The 19,835-nt window shown below is 41.1% G+C and overlaps 1 protein-coding gene across 5 annotated transcripts in view; it reads left to right on the top strand.

The window, feature by feature from the left end:
- Window positions 1–19,835, top strand: part of scalloped (TEA domain transcription factor 1 homolog scalloped) — a 65,525-nt gene that overhangs the window by 35,900 nt on the left and 9,790 nt on the right. For all 5 annotated transcript variants that reach the window (XM_064680738.1, XM_064680737.1, XM_064680736.1 and 2 more), the window contains 2 exons: window positions 14,417–14,544; window positions 15,145–15,283. In XM_064680738.1, coding sequence (XP_064536808.1) covers window positions 14,417–14,544; window positions 15,145–15,283 — 267 coding nt within the window. The remainder of the gene's footprint in view (window positions 1–14,416; window positions 14,545–15,144; window positions 15,284–19,835) is intronic.

Genomic DNA, 19,835 nt, shown 5'->3' with positions numbered 1-19,835 from the left:
CCAAACCATTTGAGCGCTGTTATTGGCTGCCATCAATTTCGGCTGTTAATAACATAACAGTCTGTTATGCAAAATTAGGCGCGATCGCTGCAACCAGTCGCCGAGTCAAGTCAGCAATAAATAGCATTAGCAATAGCAAAATCAACTTGGGGATTTTTTGTGTTTTTTTTTTTTTAACTTGACTTTAAGCTTCAGTACGAGTTTGACTTGAACGTGTGTGAGTGTGTGTGTGTGTGGATTTCTATCAGGCGAAACAAAAAGTTGTCCTACCAGTTTTTTTTTTCTTCTGCTTTGTTGTTTCTTCTTTTTCTTTTTGGGGCCATTCTTTTTGTGTGCGCGCCGCGTTGTTGTTTTTGTTGTTGTTTGTAGTGATTTCTACTGTTTTCCTCTCCAATGCTCGTTGTTTTGCTGAGTGTGTTTACCTTGGTACTCGCGACGAATTCGATTTGAACGGTTCCACAGCATTCGCTGTTGCTGTTTTGTTCCTTTCCCGATGGCTTTCCCCCAGCCCCCAATTGCAGTACACTGCGAAAAGCGGCAATTACGCAATCCTGTCGGATTTCCAATCGATTCGATCCGTTCTATGCACATTTGTCCGATTCTTGCTCTCCCTCTCTCTCTCTTTCTCGCTCTCTCGCTCGCTCGCTCCCTCTCTTTCTAGCTTTGTTGTCTCTTCCAATCAGTTAGCACCGTTTGCCACGAGACATCATTTGGCTTTATATCTCTCGCCAGCAGTCGAAAACCAGTTTCCGCCTATCCACACCCCTTTCTTCTATTCCTATTCCCACTTCTACCGTTGCAATCAGCAGCGACAAGGCGACAAGAAGTTTTCAATCAAATTGCGCTGCAAAAGAAATAAACAATCGATAAACTCCAACAAGTTTTCGATTATAATAAATGGATACATATACATACATACTTATATACATATGTATATTCTGCGTCGATCGAGAATGTTCGTTCGTCTGACTTTCCATTGATTTTGGAGATTATAAGAAATTTAGTCTTAAAGATCGTACGGTGGAAAATTTATGTTAATTTTATTTAACCTCTCCTAAGTTCCATGTAACGAATGTCAACAATTTTAGAACCTTGAATTTTGGTATATGCTCTTATATGAATTATACCTTCGCAGAGGGTATTGTAAGTCTCTCATGGAGGTCTCTTCTCCTTACAAAACTATAGGCTTTGTAAGGGTATTTAATAGCTTGCTAGAGCCCAAAAATACTATACCAACACAATAAATGTTTATGGCTTGCATGTTTTCTTAAATGTCTATTACCTTTCGCTTTGTTTTTCTTAGTGAAACAATTGTTTATTGTTAACTTGTGTATGTATGCAAATGAGGTATGCAAAGTTCTTAATGACACCTTAAAAGTATGCTGTGTTTTAACTTTAACTTCAGCTCTCAATCTCTGTTTATCAACAAAGAAAATTAAATCAGAATGTAAATAGATTACAAATATAATTTCATTTAATGAGCTGATGACTAAGTTTATTTTTCAACCTTAACCTATAAATATACGAATGATTGCAGAATACCTCCTGATGTGTGACACGATTCCTCTTAATTTTATATATGTATGTACATATATTTCTCACATACACATATATATACCTACCTACTACATAATATGCTTCCTACAGTCTACGCTTCTACGTAACACGTATCGTTGGCAAATTCTTTGTAAATTTGCGGTCTGGCATCTCTCGTTTCTCGCCCGTTTCTGGCGCTCATCCTACCCATTCACAAAAATATACATTATTTTTTTATTTCCCCAATCGGCAAATATTTTACTTAAGTTTCCACAACTGTACAATATGTGGAGTATATCACATATCAACAACTCTGCACAAAAATCTATATGTATGTAATCTGTAATCTGTATGCATGTAAATATGTATGTACATATGTATGTAGGTGCATATTGCATGCATATAGTTTTTGAAAGTATTGTCGCCTGTCAGCCGGCTGATGACCGATGACAACGAGTGCTATTAACATGCAATTCAAGCGCCATTGCAGATCATGTGCGAAACACACCCACGAGACCATTTAAAACAGCCTGGCTGCTTACACACATACGAGCACACCCACCCACACTCACACACATACACACAGCTGCAGTCTATTTGTTCAAAACAACTCTATTTGGTTCTCTTTTGTCACATGCTGCCAGTGTTGCCAACTTTGATAAGCAAAATGCTAGTTTGGGTGAATAAGAAAATGGAAGAGGCTAGTTTTTGTCTTCTTACTCATGTCAAATATTATTATTTATTAATAATAATTATTTTTGAATACTCTATTCTAATAATAAATTTTTAATAACATATTATTATGCTCAAGCTGGTTAATTTTTACGTTTCTTAACTATTTCGAAATATGAAACTAAAAAAATCGAGATGTCCGTTTTTACAAGCTGAAAAAGGCCAAAATACCGCTCCCCCCAGTTTTAACTTTTTTCGAAATCACTTTCAAAAATGTCAGAATTGGCAACGCTGCTTTCTGCTGCCGCTGCCGCTGCCGCTGCTCTCTTGCACTCATTTAGATTTGGCCCATTGCGTTGCCGACGCTGTCGCTGCCGCTGTTGCTGTTGCTACTGCTGCTGCTGTGTTCTGTTTTCGAAGTACGTGACTTGCTTCGCACTTCCTGTATCGTTTTGTTGGCCAGAGAAATGTTGCCAATTATTCAAAGTGTGCGGCGGCGGCAGCTGCCGCTTCTGCTGCTGTCGACAGACAAATAAAATAAACAAATAATAACTGAGCATGTGTATGTACATAAAAGCACACAAACACAAACGCATGCCAGTATTGCATGTGTGTGTGTGTGTGTGTGTGAGCAAGCGATTCCGAGAGTCGGCAATTTGCCGCCTGACGTTGTCGCCACGCCGCGTTGGTCCAAAGAAATCAGCGAGGCGTCGACGCCGACGTCGACGTAAACGTCGACGCATCCATGCACTCAACTGCTCAACTGAACGGGACGAAACCCACTCGGAAAGTACTTAGTCAGGCCAGACAACGATGAGGCGGTCGGATTTAGAGCGGGTGAGCGGACGCGGTCACCTGTCTGACTCATCGATTTAATTTTAAACACTATTTCGAGACCTTAGTCAATGAACGCGGCGTGCGCGGCACTCGAAAAGCCCAACACCTAAAGAGAGCGCTGATAATGCTGCTGCTGGGCGAAAGGTAAAGGCATAGGCAAAGGCAGCGGCAAACGACAGGGGCGTAAACGTTCTCTCTTAGTGCGCGCAAAAATCAAATTTGCTTTTGTGCAAGAGTTATTGCAAAATGTTGTTGCGTTGCACTGAAAATTGTTCATGCTTCTCTCACTCTCTGGCTACGTCGCTCTTTCGCTCGCTGGCAGCTGGTCTCGGCCACTGTTAACGCTAACAGTGGCTGGCAGTTCAACTGTTACTGTTGCAGTTACATCTGTTATAGATTCTGTAAGCAACGATTTTAGTAAAATGTTTTGTATAGACGGAAGTCTTTTCGATTTTCTTGGATTAATATTAGTAAAACAGTAAATTGTTGTTGGGGTTTTCAGTTTTTTTAATTCTTCCATAAAAAACAGCAGTTATAACAATCTATTTATCCGGTTTTACTAAATATTAATCATACGGCGAGTTGTTCTGTTTGATATAATTAAAGAAACCGCATCCCTATCAAAATCAATGCTCATGGGAGCACTGTCCCCATAGTTCCCCATCTTGCAATATTTTATTTTTAATTTATCTTAATTATATATTTTTGGTCAACATGTCGTATGAGTTACAAACTTAATTTCTGTGTTAAAACAAAATTTAAAAATTACCATATTTAGCACAAATTGAGCGTTGTGTTAATTAATTTCATTTAATTGCATATTGAGCAGGAGAGGCAAGTTTGACCGTCCGTAAAAATACCCTGTCCCTACATATCATGCACCCTAGCAAATATTCCTTTGCTCTTTAAGTTTATCTCAGCCTTTTTTGTGTTCGATATTTGCAAAAATATCACTAGTATCGATAAATATCAATTTTAAACAAAAAAATCTGGCAACATCACATTAGGTACATATATAATAGTTTTTTTTTGTTTACATAGTATACAAAGATTAAGGAAACTTCTTTCTTTGAAACCCAAATTAAAGAATAGAAAATAATTGCCATATAAACACATATTAAGCCCATATTGAAGAGCTGTAAATTGCACAAAGTTTGGACTCTAATCTGAATAAGTACGGGGAATGTGCTAGTCGACTTACAAGAAAAGGCTTTACTGTTAATTTCTGCTATGAAATTGACGTGAGTTCAGTTATTTTGATCGTTTTGGCAACCCACACACACAAGGCAAACGGAAAAATAGTTAAGTGCATGAAAATTGGAAGCGGAAGAGCTCGATATGGACGCCAAGATAACCAAGTACTTTGAGAGAATCAACTATGGAGCCGTGCAGCGTGTGCGCAAGGAGCCGGATATGGTGCTCTGGCCCAAGTCGATAGCCTACCACGAGCTGGTCACGTACATCAATCGGACGAGCACCGCGATTCAGGGCGTGCATCAGCTGGAGCCGGACGCCTATCCGGTGAGCGCGACCATGCTGAGTCTGTGCGGCATCTTTGATCGCCTGACCCTCTGGCTGACGCAGAGCAAGCCCATCGCCGCGGATGCGTATCGCTCCTGGTCACTGCAAATGCTGCGCAACATCTTCAATATGCTGGAGCAGGCGCTGCCGCACAACAAGTGCGAGCATGTCAGCGAACTGGGCCAGTATCTGGCCGGCTCCTTTGGCAACTATACGCGCGTCGATTATGGCACCGGGCACGAGCTGAGCTTTGTTTTCTTTCTGTGCGGTCTGTTCCGGGCACAGATCCTGCTGCCGGCGGACGAGCCCGCCGCGGCGCTGATGCTCTTCAATCGTTACCTGACCTGTGTGCGCCGCCTGCAGACGCAGTTCGACCTGAAGCCGGCGGGCAACCAGGGCGCCTACTCGCTGGATGACTATCAGTTCGTCGCCTATTTGTGGGGCGCCGCCCAGCTGTGCTACAATGCGCCCTTCAAGCCCAAGCAGCTGCTCGATGCCGAAACGCTGGCCCAGTGGCGTTCCCAATACATGATTGCCGGCTGTGTGGCATTTGTGGCCAGCACAAAGTTGGGCAACTTCTCGACGCACTCCAGCCAGCTGTGGAGCGTGGCGGCGCTCTCATCCTGGACGCACGTCTTCCATGGCCTGCACAATATGTACCTGAAGGAGGTCATCTGTCAGTTCCATTTGCTGCGTCACATTTGCTTCGGCCGGCTGATGCGCTTCGATCCGGCGCCGACCACCAGCCAGCTGAAGCGCGCCCAACTTGGCTTCCTGTCCATTGCCAGGCAGCAGTATTTGAGCCAAAGACACGGGAGCGCAGAGACGCACCAGCAGCAGCAGCAGAAACGGCGCAAGAGCCAGGAGGAGGATGATGAGTCTTTGCTGCCGAAACACCAGATCTCGCACAGCGCACTCAGCACGGGCAGAAGTATCACCTCCTTGAGCGGCACCAGCGTTCATCTGCGCTCGCTGGCCAAGAGGCTCAGCCAGTTGCAGGAGAAGCATGCCAAGATGAAGGCTGATTTGAGAAATTAGTACATGCGTATGTGTGTGTGTGTGTGTTGACAAGAAATCAAATCAAACGAATTGAAATTAAATAAAATTAACTTGGCAAACAAACAAGCAACTGTTGTTGCTGCTGCTGCTGCCACTGCTACGGCTGCTGCTGCTGCTGCTGCTGATGTATCACCAGCTGCCCATTAAACGTAAACCAGTTTCAGCTGTGGCCACGCCCCCCTCCCCCCCCCCTCTGCACTGCGATCCGCCCGCCCGCTCTGGCGTCGCAGGGCAAGCGACTAAAAATCTGTTAACCGGTTTAGAAACAGACTAAAAAATAAAACTGCTGCTGCTACTGCTGCTGCCTGAGAACTGTTATACATAAGCGCTGCGAGCGGCTGCTGCTGCTGCTTTTAGCCAAAAACAAAAAACCAATTAAGCACACGCTCACAGTCAGACAGTCGGACAGTTGCAGTAGCGAGCCGAGTGTTGCAGTTGCGCGTGCCTGCGGCCAAAAGGGAAAGCAATTGAAGAGTAGCTGCAAATGTTAGATAAATCCTTTCACAAAGCGGCGTCCAACGACAGCAGCAACAAATTGTAATAATATTAAAAACAGAAAGAAAAACAACAACTAGCCATCACACACACACACACACACACACACACACACACACATGCTCACATGTTCACATGAGTGTGGCTTTCTTTCCGGTTTAATCGATCGAACTTTGTGGCCGTCGCCAAAATGTCAAACGACAATAGACGCCATACGAGCTATGACTAAGAGTTGATATATATATATGTATGTATATACCCTCGAAACATTTGCAAATGGCCCTAACACCTTTGTGCAAATGCAAATGATAAATTCTCATCGATATATATCGATTTTGAGACGTTTATTTGTAAATAGCTTGAAAATAATTGATTATAATTAATAAGAACTTGTTGTGTAGCATGTGGCATAGTCTTTGTTTTGATTAGCTTTATTTCATACTGCATTCCACCCAAAATTGAGTGTTTTTGAAGGTAAAGAACACACACTTTTGTGTCCCATATTTAAGCCTTAAAAATGTCATAAAGATCGCACTATAAACACCGAAGTTAATCAGGAATGCATTTGCCATACATGGACAACTCATTTGTGTGTAGGGTATCTCCTAGTCGTTCACTCTCCACTGTATCAGCGTTAATTGTTTATTCATGTTTTTGAGCTTGTCTTTGCTGATCAGGACACATCCCTAATCCTGCAGAGTTGGGGTACTTTAAATGAGTTATTCTTATTGCCATACATGGACAACTCATTTGTGTGTAGGGTATCTCCTAGTCGTTCACTCTCCACTGTATCAGCGTTAATTGTTTATTCATGTTTTTGAGCTTGTCTTTGCTGATCAGGACACATCCCTAATCCTGCAGAGTTGGGGTACTTTAAATGAGTTATTCTTATTGCCATACATGGACAACTCAGTTGTGTGTAGGGTATCTCCTAGTCGTTCACTCTCCACTGTATCAGCGTTAATTGTTTATTCATGTTTTTGAGCTTGTCTTTGCTGATCAGGACACATCCCTAATCCTGCAGAGTTGGGGTACTTTAAATGAGTTATTCTTATTGCCATACATGGACAACTCATTTGTGTGTAGGGTATCTCCTAGTCGTTCACTCTCCACTGTATCAGCGTTAATTGTTTATTCATGTTTTTGAGCTTGTCTTTGCTGATCAGGACACATGCCTAATCCTGCAGAGTTGGGGTACTTTAAATGAGTTATTCTTATCGGCAGGAAAAGGAAAATGGATTTTCCTAATTAGCTGACATGTGATGTATGTATGTATATATATATATATATATATATATATATATATACTCTGTGCTAATTAAAAAGCTTTGCATAAAATTCCAATTTCTGACTGTTGAAATATAGGAAAACATGTGCATATTGAAAAACAAATTAATATATTTTATATATATTTTATTTTATGTGAATCCTACTCATAAATTCCCATAGTTTTAATTTCTGAACGACTGCTGTATGTTGTTTTCGGTAGCACTAAAAATGGCCGAAAATTTAGAACTATCGATATTGATTGCTTGCAACTATCGTTTGCTATCGACTATCGATATTTACGTTATGTTGAATAAAATATCTGCACACTGAAATCTGAAATCTTAATTACAAATTCCCAAATGCCGCCAGATAACAGCCTTTGCTTCATAAAGCTAGTTAATAAATAATAATTACTTAATCTCTTGCTAAAATACAGAAAACCCCATTGTGAGGCCCAGCTCTATGGCAACCAAGGCTGCAAACGCGGTTCAGAATTGCATAACCTAGGCTTACGGATGCGAAAGATCACGTTTACGAACCTAACCTAAAGGCACAGGTTGGTTTGAACCGTTAACTGCGGTTGACAATCCTTATAAAAACAGCTCCTTAAGATCAGGCTGCTCAATCGCAGTTATCGATAGTGATGTTATCGATTACTATTGAATTATCCTAAAAACCGAATCGGTTTTAAAAAAAAGTATTTTAAAAGATGTTTTTGTTGTTATGATAAGTATAGGATAGTAAAATAGCATTGACTACAACAGCCGCATATACTAGCCTGGGATTTGAACCAGCAACCTGCCTGTTCGCTTGCCTGGGTCAAATAATTGCCCGTCAAGAACTGTTCCCAGCTCTTGTTTAGTAACTAAGCATACTGAACAGTACAAGAGGAAGATTTGAAAACGGGCAATCCGCAAAATAGTTTTGCTCGGTTTGTTAATTGTTTATCTGACGAGAAGATCTGCAGAGCTTTAGCTTTGTTGTGCGGCAAATGTTGTTTTCGATTTTCGCTACCCTTAAAAGCTGACCAACTGCCAGTTGGGAACTAACCTGTCCTTAGATTTTGTTTATGCCAGACATTAGGTCATCAAAGGGCTAAGCCTTGAAAAGCATTTGGCACTATTTGTTTGGGAGTTGAGGACAGTTTTTGTCTCTGTGCAGCGAGGCTTTCATGTAAGATGATTGGATTTTCAAGTGCCCAGACACACAGACACACGCACATCGACACGCACGCACACACACGTGAGCATTTGATTGATGATAAACTATCACCACCTCGTCCATATGCAAAGGGCCAACCCTGAACAGGGGTTGAGCCCGTGCTCAAGGATGTGAATGTAAAGCCAAATATGGCAGATCCTTAGCTAAAAAACAAACAAAAAATATCAAAAAAAAAAACAGCGCAGAAGAGTTGTAAACATAAGCACATATGTACATATATACACATAACTTTTATTTTATATGCGCACAAAATATATATATATATATATATATAGAGAGATATATGTATTCTCATGCATAGGTGTGTCTCCTGGCTGCATACGTGCATGTCCTGCTAAATATGTTGAGATACATATTTTTGATAACTCGCCATCACACCATGGAATGCCGATTGTGCCACTGTGCAGGCTTCGCTTGTACACAGTGGTGTGTGGCGTGTGGCATGGTGGTGTAGGTTAGGGGTTAATTTGCTGCCGTTTCTTATACCCTGTAAAAATGAGTTAACTGGGTCTCATATAGCTGTGCAAATGCTGAGGAATACATTCATTAGACGCACTATTGGGCAATTGAGCCGTCTAAGTGGTTCAGGCAAGCGAACAGGCAGGTTGCTGGCTCAAATCGCAGGCTAGTGTGTGTGGCTGTTGTAGCCAATGCTATTTATTCTAACCTATACTTATCATTACAACAACAAAATCATCTCTTAGATGAATATATTTATTTTAAAGAACGATTCGGTTTTTTTCGAGGTCGATAGTTATCGATAACACCACTAACGATAACATCACTAGGGCAGCCTGATCTTAATGAGTTAGTTTCGTAAACGCGGTTTTTCGCATCACTTAGATGACATTTATTTATTAGCATAACGATTCGCGTTCGATAATTATCGATAACACAACTTTTGATGGGAATATCTTGAACATTGTATAAGCTACGCACATCAAATCTTATGTGTGGATATTGCATAGCCCTAATAGGTACTTAGTGTGTACTAAAAGAAATTATATTCTTCTTTACGGGGGTTAGATCCCTTAACTTATTGCGAAATTTTGTATATACATATATATATATGGGAATCTATTGACATGTCAAACGTATGATCTAAGAACAGGAACTATTTCGCCTTTTGTATGTAGTTTTTAGGGTTAATCGGAGCTACGTACAGGATATCAGCTAGGCAATCAGAACAATCTATTTCCACTTATTTTGGCACATTGCAGGACATTTTTGGTGCTGTGGGGTGCAGTAGAGATTTGAATAGGGATCACCTCATTAATGGGCAGCATTACGGCTCACGCATCACGAGCTCACGCACACACACACAGACACTGGCATTTCAAGTGGGGTGACTGATCCTGGTGCAATACCACCACCTCATCCACCACCAGCAGCACCACCACCAACAAAGCAGCAGCAGCACCACCGCCGCCACGAATACTATCAAAGCATCTCGCGCACAGCTGTTCATAGTCACAAGCGTGAATAAAGCGAAAGAAAATAGAGAAATGCAAGCGAAAATAATAAATACCATAAATTCCAATTGCCAGCAAGGGTAGAAAGGACAAACAACAACAACAACAACAGCAACACACACACGCAACGCATTCCCTTATTAATTCCCAACCTCAACCGCGGCAGCTGTGAGTCGGGCCTGAGCCGAGTTCCGAGTCCCGAGTCCGAGTTCAAGCCTAGTCTTGTCTAATTGGAAATTACAATGAACCGGAAATGTTGCAGCCCGAAACTGAATATGATAAAATGTACACACTGCGCGTGTGTGCGCCCGTGTGTGAGATTATGAACACTAGTCAGAGGGCTCCAGTCGAAAGTGTACGACTAGCAGATACCCTATGCCTAGTGCCGAGCAGCCGTTACAAACATTCTAGAGTGATTTAGTCGAAAGTGAACGACTAACAGATACCCTTAACCCCGAGGTGCCATTACAGACATTCTAGAGCGTTTTAGTCGAAAGTCAACGAATAGCAGATACCCTAAGCCCAGTGCCGAGGTGCCATTACAAATATTCTAGAGCACATATATACCCTCATATGCATACACCAAAGCGAAAGGCTCTACCTTAAAAATGAGTATTATTCCAGTTCTATAGAAAATGGAGCGAGTTATTTAAAAAGTGATATATTCTTAGTCTGTCTAAACTATACGATAATATACATAGCAATTTATGTGTATTTAGCTTAAATAATTCTCAAGCTATGCCGAAAAAAACATGTCGACATTTATTGATATTAGAAAAATTAAAGAAAATACAGCAGACAGACAACTAGATCGACTTAGCTCTTCGCCCTGATCCTGCTGCGTTTCGCCTGTGCTAAACATTTGCACAAAACCATTATGCCCTATTTAGCCTTTATCAAAGCGTACAGGGCATACAAATGGCATAGTCCACCCCTATTGCGAGGCCTATAACACATAGAGCAACCCCGCAAGCCGTGCCGGCTCAGGCAATGCAGCCGTGCATTATTATTAAATAGTTGCCCCGTTTTTATCGGGTTGTTGTTGTGCGCCCTACAACCCCCTACATACACACGTATATACATATACATATGTATATATGAATATACATATATATATATATGCCCGATCTAGCTGCAATATGTGTGTGTACGTACAGTTTGCTTTGAAGCTTTGGCCAGCAGGAAGGGTTTGGGGGCGGTTAAAAAACATGATTTGAAATGAAAATTTCTTTGCTGTGGCGGTTCTTGGAATTTCCCTGATTCTCATATACCATGACGCACGACGCGTCGCAGTTGACGCTGGCATTTTTGGTCGCCTTCCCCTAATTGTGTCTGTATCTGTGTGTGAGCGTGTATCTTTGTGTGTTCGTGTGCGGCACTGACTGTGCCTTGAACTGAGACTGGGACTGCATCCTGTCGCGCTGCCAACCATCCCCTGTAGCAGCAGCAGGAGCAGCCCAAAGGAGCGCACAAAACAAAAAGCCGAAATACCAAAAAAAAAAAAAATTAGTGGAAAAATAAAAGGCATTTCAGTTTCCAGAGCGCGTTTCAATCAAACAGACGCGTTTTCTTATTTCCCTCTGCTGGCGTGTGTCTCGTGAAAGGAAAGTCGGTTAATCGTTTCGTTTGCTTCTTAAATTTCCGCCCGCTGCTCGTTTGCCGCCCGCGCCGCCCCTTGCATCCTCTGAAATTTCCACATTAAAATGCGACAAATATTCAACTTGCTAAGCTCATAAAAAGAAAAAACCAAAAGTTGTAAATACTTGATGCTTTTTACAGTTTCCAATTTGATTTTGTGTGTTTATTTTGTTTGTTTTTGTGCTGTGAATTTTCCAAAATTTATTTGAAAAGCGACTTAGACAACGGCTCCAAGGTGGCGCCGTTCTCCAAACATTTGGATTCCCTCGAGGAATTCAAGGCTCTCACCGGTGAGTCGTCAATGCCTCAAAGCCCGAAATCTGAGTGACCCAGTATATGCCTTTTGTGTTGCCCGCAGCGCTACCTGTGCACCAAGACAGTGATGGGAAGGGAAGGGAAAGGCAGAGAGAGAGGGGCTCAGGTAGGGCCAGACCCTAATCGCTTTTGGTAACTTCTGTGCACTGACAGTATTAGATAATATCACGTTCAATTTCTCTGAGCAGGTCAATTCGAATGTCTGTGTACTCTGATATTTCAATATATCTTAAACTAGAAATTAACATGGATTTGTGAGATATAAGCTATGGGAATGTGGAATGTGTAACGCTTGGAAGGAGACATTTACGACTCGACAAAGTATATATATTCCTAATCTTAACCGGCGAGAGCCGAGTCGATAAAGTCGATTTGCAAACTAGTCTCTCAGTTTCTAAGCTATCGTCATCAATAGATGGCTTATGTCCGTGATTCTGTTTTATGTCTGGATCCAATTACTTCATCCAATAGCTGTCATAGATACAATTGGTCAAAAATGAAGTATTTGTATATCTCTTCCAAGATATATTTACAAAACCTGGCATAAAAGAGTTCTTTTATACTCATCACAAAAGAGACAAATCCTATTAAGAGGCGGACCTCTATAGCATCTAGTTTTATTGATTGAATAATGCAATTGAGTTGCATTTATCTAAATAAAGCACAATTCTCATCGTAGTTATCCAGCGTAAACCATATCCAAATATCTCTATTTGCTTTTTCTTCTTTTACTATAACATAGTTATAAATCTCCTCTCTTATAGCAGAAGTTCTTTGGTAAAAGTTTCGTATAATTTGAGTCATATCCAGTTCTAGTATAAAAGTATAAAAAAACGTGATCTTTTGCTATAGAGTCGGGCATTTGAATCATGTAAATCACTCACTTTAATGACTCAGCCACTTAAAAAACTTATTTATCAGATAAATGGATTGATATATTTGGTGTTATCTAGACCTAAGAAAGGTCTGAAGCATAAAACACTCTCTATATATAGCCTGTAGGCAACGACAAGGATATTCGGGATTTGCTCTGACGTAGTTTAAAGGCTGCTGATAAACAGGCTGAGGGAAGAGCCTTTTCCATTTAAAAAGGAAAACCTATTAAAAAATAACATATATAGCTCAGTTTTACTAATGAAGTTGCTTAAAGTTCCATCTGACAAATAGAAATATACTTCCTGTTCTTAAACTAATGAATGAATCTACATTTATGATTTTTAATAAGTCTAATTAAAAACCTATAATTCCTTAAGATAATAATATCCAGATATCTGCTGAGAATTCCATCTCCCAGATAGACCAAAAGTTCCCATACTATATCCGTTGATATTATTGAACTTTATTATTTTGATGAAAGTTACATATGTACAGAAAACTTTGTGTATATATTTGTTAATAAGCTATAAATCTGATGACAAGTTAAGATTAAATATATACGACATGGCATGGCCCACGGGAGGCGTGGAAAAGTTGCTTAATTCATATATTTCACAATAAAAACGCAATTATATTCGATGCTATACAATATATAAGAAGACTTGAATCGTGAATTATATCTTCACGTCTGGCTATACCCATGAGATAATGTCAAGATAGGCGATTATATCCTCTAACTAAATAGCAGAAAACCCATCTGCCGCATATATTCAGATATCTGACAGTCAGTTGCCACTCTTTAGTTGCTTAATTACTTGATAACCATCATTAAACTTGGCTGTTGACCTGATGAGAGGCAGGACAAACGCTTCAGTCAAGAAGCTGCCACACACACACACACAGACAGACAGACAACATGCCACTTGTGATTAGTGTGTGTGTGTGTGTGTTTGTGTGTGTGTTATGTATTTAGCCAAGTGATTATGCACTTGTGCTCCGACATGGCACACATGATTATTATCAATTTGGAGTAGACGCGTTGATTGTCTCGTTGTCTGACGCGCCGCGCCTTTCTCTCTCTCTCTCTCGCTCTCCAGTGCGTGCCTCCTCTTCCCCCTTCCCGTCTCAGGCAGCAGCTGCTTCCCTCTGGCGATTGGCACCATTGTTAAACATATCAAATGAAAAACGTACTTAAGTGCGTGGCTGAAGCGCTTTTCATCTCGCACACAGCACGCAAATTCATAATGCATATCAACGCCCGGACACCCGGTCGTGTTTGTTGGACAGGTTGGCCTAGAACGTGACTGGCCGAATGATTTGGGGTGGTAGGCGGCGGGGATTTGTGGATTTTACCGACTATGACACAGATTTATGAAGCTTAAACCGCACTTAAAATGTGTGACAGATACCACACACACCCACACCCACACACACACACACACACACACACACATACACCACAATTTCGTTTCTAAATTGTTTTTTCTCTGTTATTTGCTTTGCAGTCGGACCCGGCACCATACCATCCCCGTGGCCACCAGTGAATGCCGGTCCTCCTGGTCCCCTGGGGTCGGCAGACACAAATGGCAGCATGGTGGACAGTAAAAACTTGGATGTTGGCGATATGAGCGATGTAAGTACCACAAATTATAATACAAACAAAATCTACAGGTGGATATGTTCCATAAATTAATGATCTGCATAGTTCATGTTGTCTAGGAATGTTGACTCAATGAGTCATTGGGAAGTTGAACTCTTTTGAATCAACGTGTTCTATATGTTAACTCTTTTATTTCTATCATTCTTTGAATTATAAACCGCTTGAAAACTTCGAAGCTCCTTTTGCGTTTGCCAAGCAGTTATCAGAAAAATTAGAGATAATTTCACAATTGTAACCCCCCTTAAAACTAGACTTAGATATGACTGTAAGGGCTAGCAAGGACTTCCTTATTCCTTGAGGTCAAAGCAAACGCAAATGTTCGCATTCCATTTGACTGTGGCTCATCCAGCAAATACGTAAGCAATTGCCGACAGCAGTTGTCACAAAGCAATCAAATTATTGTTGCTTCCGATGAATAATCGATGAAGAAAATGAATCGATATTATTGACTGGACAATTATTGCAAAGTGCAGCTGCTACATATAACTACATACCCACACTTATATATGTATATAAAAATATTTATTTATTTTTCATTGAGCGAGTATTGACACAATTCGGAATTGATTTCAGGACGAAAAAGATTTATCATCCGCCGATGCCGAGGGTGTCTGGAGTCCGGACATTGAGCAAAGCTTTCAAGAGGCACTGTCAATATATCCACCATGTGGACGGCGAAAGATTATATTATCCGATGAGGGTAAAATGTATGGTAAGCGAACTATTTCAATTTCAATTTCAATTTCAATAGTATTGCAAATATATACCTCTATCCATATAGGGCGAGGTGTATTTGTGGGCGTATATAAAATTTATATGAATACTTGAGCGCGCTACTTTTGGTTGACTATGAATTTCTCGGCAAGGTGCACACACACTCTTCTACTCTTTAACTTCCTCTCTCTCTCTTTCTCTCTCTCTCTTTTTCTGCCTCTCTCTATTTGTGCGTGTGTGTCCCCTTCGTTTGCTTGGGTAAAAACAGAAAACAAACAGGAATTTTGCGGTTGCCGCTGCTTGCTTCTATTGTTTTTGTTTGTGTGCTATACCCTATAACAACTGTCAGGAAAATCTGCTTGGATTCTCTCAAAAAGATAATAAAAATGTAGTTAACTTTTTTTTTGATAACACTTTGATAATTATCGAATCATGCATACACTGTTTAGGCATTTAAAATGTTCTGGAAATATGCATAATTTTAAATTCATCGTTTCGATTTGCATGTTTCGCACGTTTCGATTATAGCGATAGTTGAAACATGAGCGCAGATTATCGATAAAAGCTTACATTTTGACATCTACAAAAATCGATTACTATAGATAGTTTTGAAATCGTTTTTTCTAGCGCCTAATCGCGGGTGTTTCGATTATGCCAATCAAATCTATCAATCAATCAATCGGCTATAATCGACTTAGCCATATTTTATGGGCATACCCCTAATACACTAGTTTATAATTAATATTTATAACTAAACTAAGCTAAGCCCCGATTAAATCATAAATCAGGAATGCTCACAAAATATAAATATTTACAGAGCATTTGCTAGTCGCATGCTTCTAAAGCTGGGCGCATTCTTGCTTCTTTTTTTTCGGTTTTCTTTTTTGGCGTATGTTTGCGGCGGCCCGTGTAAAGAAAACATAAATTCCGTACTTTGAACCTTGAGCTGAAAGTTGTGTCAAAGCGCTTTGTGCGCCCAGGCTGCTTTCAGTGGGTGGCTTTGGGTGGCATTTGGGTTGCGCTGTTGGCCCCTCGGTTGGGCTTGGGATATGGCAACAGGCGATGGCAGCGGCGTTCAAAGTTTGACACCGTGCCGCAAAACGTTGTCGAGTCGGGCTAAATGTGCTGACAACTAAAATTGTAAACGTGAACTGTGCTGGTGTGTATGTACGTTGTGTGTGTGTGTGTGTGTGTGAGGGGGTGTGTGTAAGGGTGTTGTTGTATTTACAATAAAAGCTAAAAGGACATACAAAGCCGGCGGCGTGTTGTCTTCGTCTGCTGCTGCTGCTGTTGTTGGCCGCACCCAAATGGCGGCTCAATGGAATTACGACAGCAAATTGTGAGAATGCTGCGCCCTCTCCATGCCCCTCCAGCGCTGCCCGCCTCTGACCCCCACATACACACAGGCGATAGGCACGGCCTGGTAATGCTTTGCTGCTGCTAGTCGCATCCTGTGTGTGTTTTATTTGAGACGTCTACACGCATAAACAACAAGTTTTGTAATTTATGTCCCAGAGGATATTGTTTTCATTTTATGCTCGGACTCGCCCAGTTCTGCCCACAGTTGCTTCCGCACCGTCCGTCCCGCCCATTCGTCCTTTGTCTCTGCTGGCGCTTGTTGCATGGAAGCACACTTTGTTTGCTTTTCGGCAACGGCTCAAGTTATGCCCCGTGTGTCCGTGCCCGTGCCCGTGTCCGTGTCCGTGTCCGTGTCCATTGCTTGCCATTGTTTTTGTATTTGAGCAAGTAATTAATTTTCACTTTTCACTTTTTGGCTTACCTAGCCCCGAGCACGAGCTGACACCTTCATTGCAGCGCCCCGACACAAGGGGACTCGTTTTGTGTTTGGCTATTCAAAGCCACCCCCCCCCCCCCCTCGCTCCATAGTCTAGTGATTTGTTGAATTGTTCGTAGTGTTAGCATATACCTTTGTTGGCAGTTAGTTATCCTTCACACGAGTTAGATCCTGCAATATCCAACCAGGTAAGAATTCATTTAAAAAGGGATCGTTAGCAAGAACGTTTTTTTACAATCTTCTTCCATTTATTTTCCATACTTGCAAGTGAATACATAGAAAATATAATAAAAAGTAAACAATTTGAATGCCAATCATAGTTTTAATAGGTAGAGTTAGAGCTAGGATTGTTTTCCATATTTATTGTCATCTTTTCAGCGCAAGCTATTCAAATTTCAAATGAGCACTGTTTTAAAATCGCATTTGAACCAGTGACCTTTCACTTGCTAGTCCGACGCGCACACATCTAAGCCCCACAGCTCTATCATCTGCGTTGCTGTTGATGTTTTTTTTCACAAAAAACCATGACGCCTCGTTTTTCCCAACCCCTGCTCAATTTGGCCCAAAAGGTAGCTTCCGTATAAAATGTTAAGCTTCTTAAAATCGTTCATCTACAACGATAGATCCAGTTACTTGTTTCGAGTAGTTGAATGCTAACCAGTTCAACAATAATCCTCTATTTGTCCGCATTAGCTGATATTACTGCAATTGATTTGTTTCTCTCTCTCCCGCTCTTCCTCTCTCTGTCTCTCTCTCTCTCTTAACCAGCTTGCTAAATATGCGAAACATTGTGACAAGAGGCGGCTAAACTTTTATTTATTGCCAACACGTGGCTTATGCAGCCACTCTGAAAATTCCTTGACGTTCGCCAGCTGCACGAGTTGCTGCCGCTGCCGGCAAAGCGAATAACAAGAAAAACGCGTTGTTGTTGGGAAATTGGAAAAATGCTTTTGGTTACGGGCTAAACACGAGACAACTACTGCACTACGGCCACTAAATATCGGCAAAGCTTGACGTGCCTCCCAAAATCAACGGGTTCATAGAGAGTGGCGCGGGGCGGGCGGGGCGGCGCGGGGGCTGAGCTTTGCACTGGTTGCGGTCGACGTCGCCGTCCCCGCTGCGTTATGTGTGAAAATATAACCATTGTTTGGTTGTTAATTTTCCAAATATTTGCATAGTCACTGAGCATGCAACACACACATACACACACATACAGCCACACCCACTGGGGGGCTGGTTATGACACATGACAAGCGGATGGACAGCTGCATGCAGCAAGCGGCGCGCAGCGCTTGGTTCTAGGGGGCAACTGCGTGTTGGGCTGGGCTTGGTGCCTGCCTCCTGTGAAATTTGTGGCCGAAAACTTTATGCCTGCCGCGCTGCCCCCAGCTGCTGCCACAAATATGCGGCTCCACTAGCGGCGACTTAGCCGGCTTATCACATCAACACACACTCACACACACTCACACAACATGTGTGTGTGCACATTCGCGCTATGGATGCACCTCCCCGCTTAGCTTCGGCCACTGATTTTATATGGTAGCCAAAATGGCTCCGCAGGATTCAATGTTGCCCCAGCCATGTGTATGTGCCTCTTGTTATGTAAACAGTTTTTTTGTTGGGAAAAACTCACCTGAAGGGCCTTTAATAAACATGCATGCAGCAACTATTTCAAAGCTCTTACAAGCAGTTTGCCAATTTAGCCATTTCTAGCTATATTCGGCTTTTATCAAGTCAAAAATTCAAATTTGAAATGGTTTAGCAGTTTTTTCGTTATCAGTAAAGACAAAGAACCCTGTTTTTGTGCTCATAGAGCTAATTCAGCTGTTTTCAGCTATTTTTAACAGTGGATTCACCTAATTAAAGCTAAATTTAAAGCAGCACCTTAGAAACCGTTAGCAAAGTGTTGAGCAACGTGCCTTTGGCTTCAGCCTTTAACACAGTGCTGCAAAACAGTGCCAATATTTATTTTTAAATAATGTTAATAGCTACATTTGAACCAGTTTTGGAGCTGCCTTTGTGAACCAGTTTTGCAACCGCAACCTTATTTAAGCCCATAAAAAATCGTGTATGTACACTCATCATTTTGTCAAAATTTATTCGATTTTCGCATGAAATACTTATCAAGGTTAGCTTTTTCTGTTTTTAATATCAATTTGACATTATCATATTATTCATTTGAAAGATAATCGACATTTGTTGAAAATTAGTCAACATTTTTGGGATTTTTCAAATTTTTTTATTTATTTAACTGCTCAAATTAACATTTTACTTGCTGGATTATTTGTCTTGTAAAGTTCTCAACGTGCATCCCGAGAATTCCAATTGTCACAGCTGAACCGATTTTCATGCGAAATTTCGTTTTTATTTTACGTTTTATGCTCTTAATTAAATTAATTTAATATAATTTTATGTCTGTGCTATTAACCTTTATGAATTCAACTGCAAACAATGAAACAAGTTTAAAATATCCAAAAACAAAATATTTCTCGGCGAGACTTTTTTACAAAGAAAATGCAATTAATTAACACCAGAATTGCGTCTATTACTGTCATTCTCGAACAGACTGCATACATAGTTATATATTTGTGTGTTTTTATGTATGCTTAAAGCAGCGCCACTTCAATTGACTGATTAACCTTTGTCACATTTAAATATGAGTACAAATAAAATCTTGTGTGTTTGTACTATGTGTCTGGCATTCAAAAAAATCTAGGGATGGAAACGTGCCAAAACGAAACATATAAGTAAAATG

The sequence above is a fragment of the Drosophila montana genome, unplaced genomic scaffold (assembly GCF_035044405.1).
Source record: "Drosophila montana isolate Dmon_TW-CO22-7 unplaced genomic scaffold, ASM3504440v1 contig_2178_1, whole genome shotgun sequence".
Classification (NCBI taxonomy): Eukaryota; Metazoa; Arthropoda; class Insecta; order Diptera; family Drosophilidae; genus Drosophila; species Drosophila montana.
This window is presented reverse-complemented; position numbering and strand designations above follow the sequence as displayed.